This window comes from Carcharodon carcharias, chromosome 6 (genome assembly GCF_017639515.1).
Source record: "Carcharodon carcharias isolate sCarCar2 chromosome 6, sCarCar2.pri, whole genome shotgun sequence".
In the NCBI taxonomy this organism is placed as follows: domain Eukaryota; kingdom Metazoa; phylum Chordata; class Chondrichthyes; order Lamniformes; family Lamnidae; genus Carcharodon; species Carcharodon carcharias.
The window spans coordinates 119,947,813-119,964,848 of NC_054472.1; the positions used below are offsets into that span (position 1 = coordinate 119,947,813).

General features: G+C 42.9%; 1 protein-coding gene across 1 annotated transcript in view; it reads right to left on the minus strand.

The window, feature by feature from the left end:
• abhd3 (abhydrolase domain containing 3, phospholipase) overlaps positions 1-16,340 on the minus strand; it is an 87,508-nt gene extending 71,168 nt beyond the window's left edge. The window contains exon 1 of the mRNA XM_041189278.1: positions 16,179-16,340. Coding sequence (XP_041045212.1) covers positions 16,179-16,340 — 162 coding nt within the window. The remainder of the gene's footprint in view (positions 1-16,178) is intronic.
• Between the last annotated feature and the right edge of the window lie 696 nt (positions 16,341-17,036).

Genomic DNA, 17,036 nt, shown 5'->3' on the forward strand with positions numbered 1-17,036 from the left:
TGCTTCAGCCAATTCTGCTCCCCGATTTTGAAGGGTTTTTCCCCCTTTGCACATGTTAAGCAGTTGGAGAATATCATTCCTGAACTAACAGGGATTTACGTTTTTTCCCCCCATTTTGATGAATTCATAGTGACCACTAATATTAATATGAACTGTAAGGTGAGGAAGTATGGGGTGGAATCTTCTGCTCCTGCCAGAGGTGAGGAAGGAGGTGGGGGGGCCTGAAAATGTGGTAAGTTGGTGTCAGGACTGATACCCAACACCTTCCTGCCTGCAACAGAAGTAAGTTCTGGGTGGAAGGCCCATTGTCAACCTTCCCAACCTGCCTCCACCTGAGACCCTTAAATGGCCAATTAACGATGACTGAAGGGCCTCTTTCCACCTCCACTGCAATTTTCTCAGCTCCTACTAGGCCTGCCGACATGCAGCTTGCACAACTGGTTAAAATGTGCGGGCTGCATTTCAGCTGGAGGAGTGGGGCGGGGGGGGTGTGGGGGTGTCCCTTGATCTGCATTAATCTGTGCATGATTGAGGGGATGGACATGGGGTAGAAGGGTGGCCATTCAGCCAGCCCCCCGCCTCACTCTCCCTATGACGCCCACCTTGAGAAACACCAACCCCACCCCCCATTTACTCATCTTTCTCCTGGGTCCTGGGATTCCGGGGATGGGGAGGGGTTGCTGTTCCAATAGCAGCCACATCCTCCTCCATACCACTGTCAATCACAAGAGCTGCTGACTTCCGATTTGTTGATGGTACCTGGCAGGTGGGACTTCCACCTCAGCAGGGGCTAGATTCTGGAGGAAGGCCTGCTGGTGTCCCCAGGTCTGCCTGATTAGCATAAGGTCTGGCGGGCCTTCCAAAGAAGAGGCAGCAAAGATCTCTTGCCAGCTCTCTAGCCGGCCGGCAAGACCCTCACTCCCACCAGAAGATACTGCCCACGGTGTGGGACTTGGGACTTCGAATTTTTTCTGAGGAAGCACCTTCGTTCTGGTCACCAACCCTAACTGGTGTGAGTATGTTAAATTCAGTGTTTGGAGGTGAGGCTCACAATGAGAACCCAGACCATATCACTCCATAGATTTCTTGGTTGTATCACAACCCTTTGAATTAAATAATAATTTCAAATGATTCATGTGTAATCATAATGTAATATCATATACGTGGTATTCTGCCATACAATTCAGTCAGGCTAGAGTTGCATTCCACCAAAGGAAGCAGTTGCCAAGTGAAACTAGTAGATTACATTTTTGAATTAAAGAAACACTCTCATCACTGTGGGTATGGTGCAAACTTAGAAATCAACCTTAGGGCCACATTCATAGGAGGTCGAAAGCACAATGAAACCCAGACCAGGCATTGAGCAAAGGCAACAAGCTGCTTTGCAAGGAGATCGGCAATGAGTCCATCACCATGGAAATGACAATGGCAGTTTGTTATCAAGTGCTCAATTGCCCTTGAAATGCCTGGACCCCACACTGCAGATTGGGCCCGTGCCTTACATTTGGTAATACTCATGTGTCCCTGTTGTATATTTTGGAGGATCTCCAGCTGAAGGGAGTCTGGAATGATCAGCCGCTTGTTGTATGCCAGTTGATCGTCGATAACAGCAAAGTGCTTCTGTTGTTAAACTAAGTCTTTATGGTACTACTGCTCTGCGGTGGCCATTTTTGTTGAAAGTAAAGGCAAATGTGGGCACATTCCTCATTTTGCATTTGTTCTGATGCATTTGCTGGAGTTTTCCTGTGGTAGCCGGCAGTTGTCTCCTTACCAATTGGGAGTACAATTCGAGCTCCACAATCAGGTTGACATGTTTCATTGGAAGGTCCACTGTGGCCTTGAAAAATGTGTCCTCCATTGTTTGTTTCTTTTAATTGAACATATAGCATCTCGTAGAGGTCTTGAAGAATTTGCATTTCTCATTCAGTGTCAGCCCTGCTTATTGCAAGTGTTCTAGGACCACTGTGAGTCTCTTGTCATATTCTTCCACTGTTGTGCCATGGACCAAAACATCATCCATGTGGCAGATGACACCCTCTAGGCCTTTCAAAATGGCCGACATCATGCGTTGTAAGATTTCCAGTGCAGTGGTGACTCCGAATGGTAAGTGGTTGAAGCAGAGTCCGCCAAAGCGGGTGATGAATATTGTCAGCAATCTGGACTTTTCATCCAAAGCAATTTTCCAAAAGCTACTGTTTGCACCAATCTTTGAAAACACTGCTTTTGGAGAGTTTGATCAGGCTGTTGTCCAACGAGGACATCAGGTGGACTCTCTCGCCATGGCTTTATTGAACTGTGTCAAGTCAACACAGATACAGATAGACCCATTTGGTTTTGGAACTGGGACCATCCAGAACACCATTTTTGTCATCTCATCCAGCTTGCTTCATGAGTGGATGGGCTATTATTCATGGTGTGAACAGGCACACGGGCTTAGCATCCTCCTTCAGTGTAATCCTGTTTATGGCTTTCCATCACCCCAATCCAGTAAACAGTTTAGGGTACTCAGTTTCATTTGCAACCAAGCCCTTGTGGTTGACCTTGTCAATTTTCTGTAGGGGGTTGAGATCAACACAGGCTTTTTTGCTTAAAAGGGAACATTCTTGGTTGTGGATGATGAACAGTGTCTCTTGTATTCTTGTCTTTGCACTCAAGTGTCACCTGCAGAGTATCTTTCACTGGGAGTTTGATGCCGCCTGCTCTGTACAGTTGTGTTGTGGATGGCATCAGCCGCTGGGTCGCCAGCCATCATTCCTTGTCCAAGAAGACCCTAAACCTGGCCCCTGTGTCCAATTTAAAGTTTGTAAGATGACCATTAACTGAAACGTCCGCGTTCCAGAACAAAAATCCAAGATCTTTGACCTCACCCAAAAACATGGTTGTGTGTCCTCTTGGTGTGGTACCTCAACCTCGTGAATCATCTTAGGATCCTCTGTGCATCTGATTGTGTTAGCTTTGTGTGGCTTTTTGAAATGTCCTACACAGTTGCAATTAAAACACTATGCTGAGACTGTCAGTCATTGATCATGCCTGTGGGGACACTTGGCTTCACAGTGCTGGCATGGTTGCCCACGTTCTCGTGATCAGTGGGGGTATTGCTCCCTTGGCCTGGAGTGTCCTTGCCTCTCTGCTATTTTACTGGCTGGACAGTGGGGATTGCTCTGTACCATGGCTTGCTTTTGCTCCTTAAGATGGATCTGTGCTGTAAATGGATTTCGGATTGCCTGATGATTTGAATGGCCTTTTCAAGGGTCAGATCTTCCTTAGTTTGAAACACGTCTGAGAGTGCATTGTCTGCCACTCTGACAATTCTGCCCCTGATTAGCTCTGATTTCAGGTCACCATAGTCATTGCCATCAGCCACTGTGTACAGCTCATTAATGAAAGGGTCAACAGGTTCTCCTGGCTGTTGGACACGGTTCTTAAAATTTACTCTTTCAAGGATCTTGTTACTACTCAGATTAAAGTATCTGTCAGATGATTTTAAACTTCATCAAATTTTCCTGAGGATTTATTGATTCCTTGTGCAGCTATTATATCATCGGCTATTGGATCTATGAAATAAAGCAGTATGCTAACCTGTTCAGCCTATGACTTTTTGTCTAGACCAGAAGCAATCATGTTTCTCCAAAATCCTGAATTTTATGACCAGTCTGGGCCCCGGATGAGTCAAAACTGGTCTGGTAAGGTAGATTTTTAACCCTGGTCATCTAAAACTAAAAGTTTGTACAGGTTTAAAGACTGTAAGAAAATCCAAGATGGCACTGCAGTACACTTCTTCTCAGAGGTTTCTCATGCTTGCCGGTTTTGATAGGCTGCTGTATTAACGGCAGTCATGATTTCTTTATTTTAAATATTCAGCAGTGATTCCCTGAATCGACCTTTGAGTCTTCCCCACATTATCTAAATGTTTTTGGGTTGATTCCTAGCTTTTGCTGGGTTTTTTAGCTGCTGATTAGTTGCCATTTATTTATTTATCGATCAGAGCCAGCTTGGCTGCCACGTGTTCAGGCGCCAACCCATGGCTGTTCACAGTGCATTTTAAAATGGAAATTCCTCGCAAAGGCTGAGCGCCAACTCACAGACACTTCCTCCTACCTCCCCCTGGACCATGACTCCACCACTGAACATCAAGCCATTGCTTCCAGGACTGTCACTGACCTCATCTCCTCTGGAGATCTTTCCTCCACAGCTTGCAAGCTCAGTCTCCTAACCTCAGCCAGCCCACTTCTACCTCCTACCCAAAATCCACAAACAGGACTGGCTCGGGTAGACTGACAGTGTCAGCCTGTTCCTGCCCCACGGAACTCATTTCTTTCTATCTTGACTCCATTCTCTCTCCCCTTGTCCGGTCTCTTCCCACCTACATCCGCGATTTCTCTGATGCCCTACATCATATCAACAATTTCCAGTTCCCTGGGTCTAACCGCCTCCTCTTCACCCTGAACACCCAATCTGTCTATACCACCATCCCCCCACCGGGATGGTCTGAGGGCACTCCGCTTCTTCCTTGAGCAGAGGCCCAAACAATCCCCATCCACTGCCACTCCTCCATCTGGCTGAACTTGTTCTCTCACCGAACAATTTCTCTTTAAACTCCTCTCACTTCCTCCAAATAAAAGATGTGGCTATGGGTACGCGAATGGGCCGCAGTTATGCCTGTCTCTTTATGGGGTATGTCGAACATTCCTTGTTCCAGTCCTACTCAGGCCCCCTCTTACAACTCTTTCTCCAGGACATCAATGACTTTTTTGGTGCCGCTTCATGCTCTGGTCTGGACCTGGAAAAATTTATCAATTTTGCTTCCAATTTCCAACATCCATCACTTTCATATGGTCCATCTCCAACCCTTCCCTTCCTTTCCTTGACCTCTCTGTTTCAATTTCTGGTGATAAACTGTCCACCAATATTCATTAAAAACCCACCAACTCCCAGAGCTACCTCGACTACAGCTCCTCACATCCCGCTTTCTGTAAGGACTCCATCCCATTCTCTCAGTTCCTTCGCCTCCATTGCATCTGTTTCCATGATGCCACTTTCCAAAACAGTGGTTCCTTCTTCCTTAACTGAGGTTTCCCAACCACGGTGGTTGAAAGGGCCCTCAATCGTGTCCGAGCCATCTCCGGCGCCTCTGCCCTCCCAGACCCATGATAGGGTCCCCCTTGTCCTTACTTTTAACCCCACCAGCCTCCGCATTCAAAGGATCATCCTCTGCCATTTCCACCAACTCCAGCATGATGCCACCACCAAACACATCTTCCTTTCACCACCCCCCACTTTGTCGGAATTCCATAGGGACCTGTGACACCCTGGTCCACTCCACCATCACCCCCAACACCTTACCCCCTCCCACTGCACCTTCCCATGTAATCGCAGAAGGTGCAACACCTGCCCCTTTACTTCCACCTCCTCACCGTCCAAGGGCCTAAACACTCCTTTTAAATGAAGCAGCATTTCACTTGCACTTCCCTCAATTTAGTCTACTGCATTCGCTGCTCCGAATGCAGTTTCCTCTACATTGGAGAGACCAAACACAGACTGGGTGACCGTTTTGCAGAACATCATCGGTCTGTCCGCAAGCATGACCCAGACCTCCCTGTCGCTTGCCATTTCAACACTCCATCCTGTTCACATGCCCACATGTCCATCCTTGGCTTGCTGCATTGTTCCAGTGAAGCTCAACGCAAACTGGAGGAACAGCACCTCATCTTCCGGATAGGCACTTTACAGCCTTCCGGATTTAACACTGAGTTCAACAACTTCAGATCATGAACTCTCTCCTGCACCTTTTTGATCCCCCCACTTTTTTCTTATATTCATTTTTATATTTTTATTTTTATTTATTACTCCATTTGTTTTCCTGCTCAATTTCATTATTATTTTCAAAATTTATTTCCATTTTTATTCATTCTTATATCCCTAGCTTTTAGCCTTTTCGATCTTTTTTCTCACCACCGAATAATGCTCCCTGAAGACCCTTTGTGGGTATGAACTTCTATGAAGAGCCCTCCTTCTCCCCCCTCCTCACAGAGCTTTCCCTCTCTGCCTTCTCCTTCCCATGTCCTGCTCATGTTGCAGAGCAAATGCTACTGCAACAATAGCAGCTATGCAAGGCACAAGTCTTTCCCCCCTTCCTGTGGTCAGCAAAAACCTCAAATTCTGCTCTGCCAACTTATCAGCTTCCACAAACTTTGCCTCAGCAAAATTAAGTCCAAAGTACCCCAGCTGCAACTAGTTGAGTCACTATTTCAATATGCCCAGAACAGTATCAATCTTGCTTTGTAACACTTTTACTTCATGAGTGATTAATAAAGACACTGCCCGCACTTGTGATGACCATATTCGGTATCCTGATATAGCATCAGCCCGTTTGGGTCACCTATATCATGATAGTGTCTATTTAAGGTCTTTGGGTACAGGAGGTGGACACAGCTGCAAGTACCACTCTACTAATGCCAGGGGCCATGCAGGAAGTAGCCAGGGCACACCAAGCTCATGGAAATCTCTGGTAGGCCTCCATGCGCTCCAAGTGTCCCGCATGTCAGAACAGCAGAAACTAGCCTAACCTCCCAAACTGATGTGTAAGTGAGATGACTGTTTCAGGCAGGTTGTCCTCTCCCTGCAAGTTTTACCATCAGGTGGCAGACATCAGAAAATCTTGCCTACAATTTGGAATTTACATTCCGTCAAGATACACACGAAGGAATTTGAAACAATTATTGAGTTAATTCTGCTTTGTGTGCAAGATTTTTTAAAAAAGGTAACAATTATTGAAAGGGCATCTTTCTTTCTTACCAATAAACTGCCAGTGTAAATGGCCTGGTTTAATAAAATAATCTTTAACTATTCATGCAGAACAAAATACACATGGAGGTGTTCAATGTCCTTTGTACATCAATAAGCCACTTAAAAGTGAACTCAGTGTTGAATGCCCTTTAGTATTTGATCAGATTTCATATCTTTTATTTCAGACCATCATGTCCAACTATTTACTCAAGCACGTAAGAGACATGTTTTTATCTTGCTAATATTTCTTGCATATCCTTTTTCTAAGTTTGTAAATCACGTAAAAGAATTTTCAATGTACAGAATTACTGTATACTTCCGCTGTTTTGAATACTTGTGCTTTTTATTTTTTTTAATGGATCAGATTAAAGAACAGCATGTACGCAATTCTGCTGCTAACAACTTTGCCCAATAAGAATCATCAGCATAAAAGAAAAGCAACCAATTAAGAAGCATCTGTTCACAGTTCACAAATCTGTAAGAAAGCAATTAACAGGAAAGACTAATGAACATTTCTGTAATCCTGCTGTGGAGCCTCTAAATCTTTGCATGATGGTTTCAACAGATTTAGAAAATGTTAATTCATCTGCAAGTCTCTTTCGTGCTGGGAAAAGAAGTATTGCATATAAAAATGGCTACATTCTTGCAGTTTGAAATTATATTTTATAATTATACTCCATTTTTCAATCGCACAACTCTCAACAGACTCAATATGGCATATATTGTAGCTGCTTAATAATTCTAAATCTACAGCCATAAGTGTCACTTGCTTGCCACTAATTGATTGACAGCATTGTGACCCATGTATTGATACAGTAGATTATCAACAGTATAGTAGTGTTTAACAGTAACAAAACATTAACAATTTATAATTGTCTAGGTCTTTAATGTAGTAGAGTGCCCCATGGTATTTCACAGAGTAAAAATTGGTATCAGTCACTAATGGAAGATTTAAAATGGTGATCGAATGGATGTTTAAAAAGAAGTTTTAAGAGGAGTTTTGAAAGCAAAGAAACGAGTGCAAGGGAGGATTTCGAGAGAATAAGGCTGAGATAGCTGCAGGCTCTGCCACTGATAGTGATTGAGTGGATGCTAGGATGCACAGAAGGCCAGAGTTGGAGAACTGAGGGGTGCATACTGGGGCAAGGCTGGAGAAATGATGGAGATAAGATGGGGCAAAGCTAGAGAGGAATTTGTAAATGAAGATAATTGTTTGGAACTCAATATTTTGTGGAATAGGTAGTTGCTGATGGCAAGAGTGTTGGGTGAGGTGTTCCTCCAATAGAAATTTCCATTGGGAGGAGAATTCTTCTGATCTATATCCATTTGCAAGGCTTCTCTGGGGTTACTGCCAAAATGGCAGGAAAGCAAAGGAAACTATTTTCCTTGTTGTGGAACAGAATGCAATTGGCAGAGCCTTGGATGAGTAGGAGTTTATGTAGGTTGGTGATTGTGAGGCCAGTGAGATGGATATCTTTCTAGAGGCAATGATGAATAAGGGCTTCAGCTGCATGTGGGTGAGCTAGAAGTGGAGGTGCATAATGTTGCAAAAATGGAATTAAGCATTTATGGATAGGGTATTGGGTTAGAAATTCAGCTAGAACACAACCCTGGGGGTGCAAACCATCTGGTTCAGCCTGAGCCAGGAAAGGGGATGGAATCAAGGGCAAAAGCATGAGTGCTGTTTGTCATTGGGAGCCAAATGAGATAACTAAAATCTTTCTGATATTCAGTTGAAGGCTGTACTGTCTTATCCACAATTTAATGTTGTCCACAAGACATTAGATCACACAGGATGATTATGGAGTCCAGAGTGGTGGCAGAACAATAGAGCTGAGTATCATCAGTAAGTATGTGTAAAGTTATCCTGTGCTTAAGGAGGAATCTTGCGATACTTCAGAGGTGTCTGTGCACAGATATGAAGAGCACTATTTTTGGAAATGCATTGGTTACCTTGGAACTGATATGGGTAGAATTGAAGACAAACATTAGCAAACTATCCCCTTCTAGGCAGCCTTCTCAGGCTGGACCAGGCAGTTTTCAACCTCTGTGATCTATCTGACCATGAACTAAGTGAACTACAGAATGAGGTGCCAGAAGAAGAGAGAATATGGAATTGTATTGGAGGGCTTAAGGAGGGTAAATTGTTATTACTGGGTGAGGAGGAATGAGCTGGCTCCCCTAACTTCCAACCTCTTCGCTTGGTCACAACAAAGGGGAGGTGGTGGTGTAATGGTATTGACACTGGGCTGGTAATTCAGTGTCCTCGGATGATGGTCCAGGGACCTGGGTTTGAATCCCACCACAGCAGATTTTGGTATTTGAATTCAATACAAATCTGGAATTAAAAATTTAATAATGACCATGAAACATTTGTCAATTGTCATAAAAACCCATCTGGTTCACCAATGTCCTTTATGGAAGGAAATCTGCTGTCCTCACCTGGTCTGGCCTACATGTGACTCCAGATCAGCAGTAATGTGGTTGACTCTTAAATTTCCTTTGAAATGGCCTAGCAAGCCACTCAGATGTATCAAACCATTAACAAGTCAATAAAAAGGAATGAAACCGGATGGACCACCCGGCATTGACCTAGGCACCAGAAACAACAATGGCAAAGTCATCCTCACTAACATCTGTGAGCTTGTGCCAAAATTGGGAGAGATGTCTCACAGACTAGCCAAGCAGCAGTGTCTCATAATCATCCTCACGGAATCATATCTTACAAATCATGTCCCAGACACCATCATCACCATCCCTGAGTATGTGCTGTCCCACCAACAGGACAGACCCAGCAGTGGTGGTGGCACAATGATGTACAACCAGGAGGGAGTTGCCCTGAGAGATCTCAACATTGGCCCTAGTTCCCATGAAGTCTCATGGCAGCAGTTCATACATGGGCAAGGAAATCTCCTGCTGATTACTATGTACTGTACACCCCTCAGCTGATGAATCGATACTGTTGAACGCCACTTGGAGGAAGTGTTGAGGGTGGCAAGGGTGTAGTGGTGGGGAACTTCAGTGTCCATCACCAAGAGCGGCTCAGTGGCACCACCACAGACCAAGCTGGCCAAGTCCTAAAGGACATAGCTGCTAGACTTGGCCTGCGGCAGGTGGTGAGGGAAAAACATACTTGACCTCATTGTCACCAACCTGCCTGCTGCAGATGTATCTGTCCATGGCAGTATTGGTCGGAGTGACCACCGCACATTGAGAATGCCCTCCATCATGTTGTGTGGCATGACCACCATGCCAAATGGGATAGATTTCGAACAGATCTTGTAACTCAAAACTGGGCATCCATGATGTCCTGTGGGTCAATAGCAGCAGCAGATTGTACTTGGCCACAATCTGTAACCTCACGGCCTGTCATATCTCCCACTGTACCATTGCCATCATGCCAAGGGATCAACCCTGGTCCAATGAATGGCTAGGAGGGTGTGCCAGGAGGAGTACTAGGCATGCCTAAAAATGAGGTGTCAACCTAGTGAAGCTACAACACAGGACTACTTGCATGCCAAATGGCATAAGCAGTGAGTGAAAGACAGAGCTAAGCGATTCCACAACCAACGGATCTGATCTAAATTCTGCAATCCTGCCACATCCAGTTGTGAATAATGGTGGACAATTAAACAACTTACTGGAGGAGGAGGCTTCACAAATATCCCCATCCTCAATGATGGAGGAGCCCAGCATATCAGTGCAAAAGATAAGGCTGAAGCATTGGCAACAACCTTCAGCCAGAAGTGCCAAGTGGATGATCCATCTTGGCCTCCTCTGGAGGTCTCTAGCATCACAGATGCCAGTCTTCAGCCAATTTGATTCATTCCACATGATATAAAGACATAACAAAAGGCACTGGATACTGCAAAGGCTATGGGCCCTGACAATATTCTGACAATGGTACTGAAGAATTTGCCACACCCCTAGCCAAGCTGTTCCAGTACAGCTACAGCACTGGCATCTACCCGGCTATGTGAAAAATCATCCAGGCATGTCCTGTCGACAAAAAGCAGGACAGATCCAACCTGGACAATAACTGCCTCATCAGTTTACTCTCGATCATCAGTAAAATGATGGAAGGGGTCGTCAACAGTGCTATCAAGCTCCACTTGCTTAGCAATAATCTGCTCATTGATGCTTAATTTGGATTCTGCCAGAGTCACTCAGCTCCTGATCTCATTACAGCCTTGGTTCAATCATGGACAAAAGAGCTGAACTCCCCAGCTAAGGTGAGAGTGACTGCCCTTGACATCAAGGCAGCATTTGTCCTAACAAAACTGGGGTCAATGGGAATCTGGGGGAAAACTTTCCATTGGTTGGAGTCATACTTAGCACAAAGGAAGATGCTTGTGGTTGTTGAAGATCAATCAACTCAGCTCCAGGGCATCGCTGCAGGAGTTCCTCAGGGTTGTCTCCTCAGTCTAACCATCTTCAGCTGCTTCATCAATGACCCTCCTTCCATCATAAGGTCAGAAGTGGGGATGTTCGCTGATGATTGCACAATATTCAGCACCATTCATGACTTCTCACGTACTGAAGCAATCCATGTCCAAATGCAGCAAGATTTGGACAATATCTAGGCTTGGGCTGACAAGTAGCAAGTAACATTCACTCCACACAAGTGCCAGACAATGAACATCTCCAACAAGAGAGAATCTAACCATCAGCCCTTGACATTCAATAGCATTACCATCACTGAATCCCCCACTATCAACATCCTGGGGGTTACCATTGACCAGAAACTGAACTGGACAAGCCATATAAATACTGTGGCTACAAGAACAGTTCAGACTCTAGGAATCCTGTGGTGAGTAACTCACCTCCTGACTCCCCAAATCTTGCCCACCATCTACAAGGCACAAGTCAGGAGTGTGATGGAATACTCTCCAATTGACTGAATGAGTGCAGCCCCAACAACACTTAAGAAGCTTGACACCATAAAGAACAGTCTGTTTTGCAGCAATGATGACCCTGTCCATTTGGTAATTTTGGCAAACATTGTTCCCTTGGTAATGTGTATTTGAAGGAAAATGGTGTTTAATTTAGTTAAGAATGTTTCCACTAAAGGAAGAAAATCCTTGGAATCTTGAATAAAACATTTAAGTCTCAGTTGTAGTACAAAACTTAGTTGTCATATGTCATGAATATATTAATGTATATGATGTTGGAATTTTTTTTAAATAGAGGGTTAGTCTGTGTGTGTGTCTTAATTGGATTAAAGACAGCTAGCCTGGGTGCTTTAATGTGTACTCATTTTGAGATGGAAGAGAGGTAGTGAACATTTGCATTTTGTTGAAAACAGCATTCAAGAAGGGGAGTGAAATCTGGCACCTAGCTAGCAGAGACCAAGCAATGTTTATATTACTAATACAACTGGTACTATGAAAGGGGTTTTATTGTTTGAAGAGGTGGAGTTCAAAGGGGCTGGTGATACAATCAATGAAATGTGCTAGGTATAACAGAAAGCAGTTTCGTGTGTGCAGGGCAGAGGCAATGTAAGGTCAAAGCCTACCACTGTCTGCAAAGGAACCAAAGTGAAAGGAACCTCATTTTGAATTTGTAAGGTGAAAATGCTTTGCCTGGCCTCTGCTTAAAATCTATAGGTTGTTGTTGCCTTAATGGAGATTAGTTAAGTTATGATAGTTGTAATTTGTAGCCATGTGTATATATTTAACTTGTGTAAATTAATAAATGTCTCATGTAATTTGATATAAAAATGTCTCGAGAACTAGTGGTCTGATTCCTGAATTTAGAGTTGCATCTCAAACATAACACATTAAAATTATAGGTTATGACAGTTGTTTAAAGTTCCCGTCTGGGATTTTTAAATAACTCAGCTTTACCAACTGCTGGGTCATAACATCATATCAATTATTCCAATAAATAGATAATGATAACAAAAAAAATGTGAAAATCTATGGACCTTGAATTCTATCTGCCAGAAGTCTCTACAGCTGATTGATTGACCTACCAGCCTTTAGGAGGACATATCTAATTTTGCATTCTAACAGAGGGCACCTGTACCCCAACAGGCTGACCTTGAGTGTTTGCACCAGTCTCAGAGACCACAATATGGAGTATACTGTTTTTGGTCCGGCTTTGTCAATACCACATCACCAACTGCATACCCCATCCCCACCACCACTACCCCCCGAAAAGAGGGAATATGTAAAGCGAGCCGCTTTGCAATTTAAAACTAAATCCATCACTCCTATAAATTAAATGAAGTAATTGGAATGGAAAGAGGCTTATGTGGAGAATAAACAGTGGCATAAGGCCGAATGGCAGGATTATTTCCTGTAAATTAGGCAAAATCTTCCCGCCATTTTACGTGGACAGGCCAATTAAGACCCACCAAGTGTGACATTCGCCAGGAAGTGCTATGCATGCGCATGAAAGAGCGCACAGATCTCCCTGAGGCAAAGTGCTGCCTCAGGGAGATCGGCTGATTTTCAACTTATAATGAAGGAGTTTAAAAATTTTCCCTGCCATGTCCCCTCATGTGACACTGTCACATGAGTTGGGCCATGCCCATAATTTTTATTTAAGCCTTTCATTAAAATTTAAATACCCTTATGAAACCTTATCCCACCAGTGGATGAGGTTTCATGTTTGTTTCACAAGCCCGCCCGAGCTCCTGGCCTGCCCGCCAACTTTAAAGTTGGACGGGCAGGTCCATCAATGAGCTGAATTCGTTTTCTAATGGCCTTAATAGGCTGTTGACAGTTCGGCAGGCGTGCTTCTGACTCAGCTGCACCCCCGCCGACCTGAAAATGGAAATGACGTGGGGTGACGTCGGGTGTTCCATCCGATGTCACCCCGCATCATTTTACGCGTCGGTGAGCAGGCCCCGCATCCACTCACTGACCGGAAGATCCTGCCCTATATGTATTTCTAAGTATCATATCTATTTCTGGGGTTCAGTCCATGAACCTAACATTGACCACCAGCTGTGATCCTATAGACATTTATGCAAGTTTAAAAATATATTTAATTTAATATTGGTGCAAAATGTATACTGCAGTGAGTTAATTGCAACTTGTAAAAATTGGAATAAAACATAACTTATTGTAGTAATTGAAAGATGAATAAACTTCTATCTATTCTAGAATTATGTCTAAATATGTTTTTTTTCAAAATTATAGAGAGAAAGAAGGAACTTCCATTTATATAATGCCATTTATAATTACATTCAAAGCCAAAAACATGCTTTTGAAGTGTGGTCACTGTTGCAATGTAGGAAATGCAGCAGCAAATATACATATAGCAAAGTTACACAAACAGCAATGAGGTAATGACCAGATAACCTGTTTTAGTGATGTTGGTTGACTGATAAGAACACTGCAATAACTTCTCTGTTTTATCAAAATAGGGCCATGGGATCTTTTGCGTTCACCTGAAAGAGCAGACTGCATATTGGTTTAACATCTCGGCTGAGGGACAGCACCTACCATAGTGCCATACTCTCTTAGTACTGCACTGGAATGTCAAGCTAGATTTTTATAATCAGGTCCCTGGAATGGCTTTGAACCCACAATCTTCTGACTTATAGAGAGGAGATTGCCAAACACTAAGCTACAGCTTATAATTACTCACCTAGGTGCAGTTGTCTTACTGGAAATAAAATTGACTGAATGAAATGAATAGAGACTGAACCATCTGCACCAACTGAGAACCACCTACTTGCAATGGATGGGTCAGCACTTACAAACTTAACTTTGTGCATGATTGTCCAATTGTACAGAAGGCTATGGAAAGCGCTTCTAATCTTGTAAAGAACCAACCATGTATGAGAGATGGGAAGGTGGTAGTGTAGTGATATTGTTGCTGGATTAATAATCCAAAGAGCTAGGATAATTCTCTGGGGGCCCAGGTTCAAATCCCACCACAGCAGATGGTGGAATTTGAATTCAATAAAAATCTGGAATTAAAGTCTAATAATGACTGTGAAACCATTGCTGTAAAAACCCATCTGGTTCACTAATGTTCCTTAGGGAAAGAAATCTGCTGGCCTACATGTGACTCCAGACCCACAGCAATGTGGTTGACTCTCTGAACAAGGGTAATTAAGGATGGGCAATAAATGCTGTCCTAGCCAGCAATGGCCACATCCAATGAATAAAAAACCCCCTCACTTTTTTGTAAATTATGTTTCATCCTTTGGAGTTATAGAATGGATTTTGTAATTCTGTGCTTCCGCAGGCAAAACTCCTTACTGGGAAAACAAATTTGGAAAACTACCTTTTATGTCACCAACATATGCTGACTTTAATCACAGGGCAGAAACTATAACACAAGAGTTACTTAATTGCATCTAAAACCAGCTCTACGTAAAAGAGAGTCAATGTGTTTTGTACTGTGGATTTGAGACAAAGGTTTATTAATTGTTTGTCATTTATTGCTGGTCACACATAGCAGTTATTCATATACTATTGAATCACTTAATTTAAATGAGGATCACAGTTACTAGTATATTGCTATCCATAGGTCTGCATGCAAGTTAATCTTTCAATTTTCCCTTGATCCTCTTTGAGAGAACCTCAACAGTCATTAATAAAGAATAGTTGTGCGAGACACATCGTAGTATGAGTAGCAATAAAAACAAAAAAATTCATTAATACATTCTGAGTGGTGATCACCTACCTATTCACATTTACCTTGTCATTAAAAAGCCATGCAGAAGAAAGACGCAGCCAGAGATTTGTTCAAAACTTCTCAATGCAATAACTGCCAGTGCTAAATTTCTTGCTGACCTGAAACTAAATCAGCTAGAAATTTCTCTGTATGACGATGGTGCCTATCTTACTGTATATAAAACAGTTGTGTGTTTGGAAAATGCAATTAAAGTAAGGCTAATAATAATGAGAGGAAAGAAAATTACAAAATAAAATCAGACATCAGTACTTAAAGATTGAGATTAAGAGAGTACAACAGAAGACACATGGTTTGTCTGGGTGGCCTGGGACTTCTGACATATTGGGGTGAGAAAGTAGAAGAATGAAATGGACAGAATAATACACAGGGGCAAGTAAAGCATGAGAAGGTGTAGACCTTAGTAGAGATGTGCATTATGCAGATATAAGTGACAACTCTTGACCATTCAATGCAGTGGTAGAAACTTGTGATGGAGATTTTCCAATAAAACCAAAACAGTTGTGCCTACACCAATGTCTGCAGCAGAGATTTAATCGCTTAATCTTATCCCATACAGGAATCGACTTAGCTGCAAACCTCTTCCTGGCAAAGTAGCAGACACAGCTTAAAATGTGAATAATGAGAAAACAAGCAACATCAAATGATTTACAGTAACATTTGTTGGCTTTTGGGACCTGACATCAGGCAGATTTTAATTAAACTGGTAAATAAAATGCAATAAACCTCTTCCTTACCTTTGCAACTGAGCTCAGGTAATAACAGATGTAAGCAGCACCGAATCCTAAAACAAAAGACAAACCTACCCCTGAACCTGACAGATTGATTTTGACCTGATTTTCTAAGTACACTGTCAGATCTCTGGTCAATGTGTTCACATTCCATATCAAATCAATCATGCTGTGCTACTGGTAAAAAATAAGGACCGGTTACCAGCACTTTGCACCAGAAACAGAGAAGCTGTAATGCCAGATTCTTGCGTCCTTCAGCCCAACCCTCATACACTAGCACAATCCTTTTCAGCTTCTATTTATAGGTTTAAGGCTTTACTCAGGCATTTAAATGCCACCTACTGGAGAGATAGCATCACACTAACTACACATTTTTTCCTCACTTTTCCAAAGTACTCTTAAATGGGCTATTTTATTCCCAGTTTGAAGACAACATTAGTTTTACTACTAAAGAGTGATTAAAACAAGAGATAAGTTTTTTTCTTTCAGAAAATTTTCTAAACTACATCATACAACATACAGTAAATAAATGTATTATTTTTCAAACAAGGCAGCTTTGTACCTTACCCTATATAGCCAGCTACTCTGAAAACTATTAAAAAGCCTTGAGGGGATCTGTCTTTCAATTTCCCTCATGCTTAAGTGCAGAGATAATGTTATAGTTTAGACTGAGAACTTACCTTTAAGACACCATAGAGACATGATCCAGCACAAAGCAACGCATCATTCTCACGCTCATATGTAACCTCGGCGAATCTCTTCGGCATGTTGTTTATGGGAAGGCCATCAGATGCTGCATTGACTTGAAAACGCAAATCATGCCACACACATTGCCATCCAATAAAGTTGGACCTCTAACACACC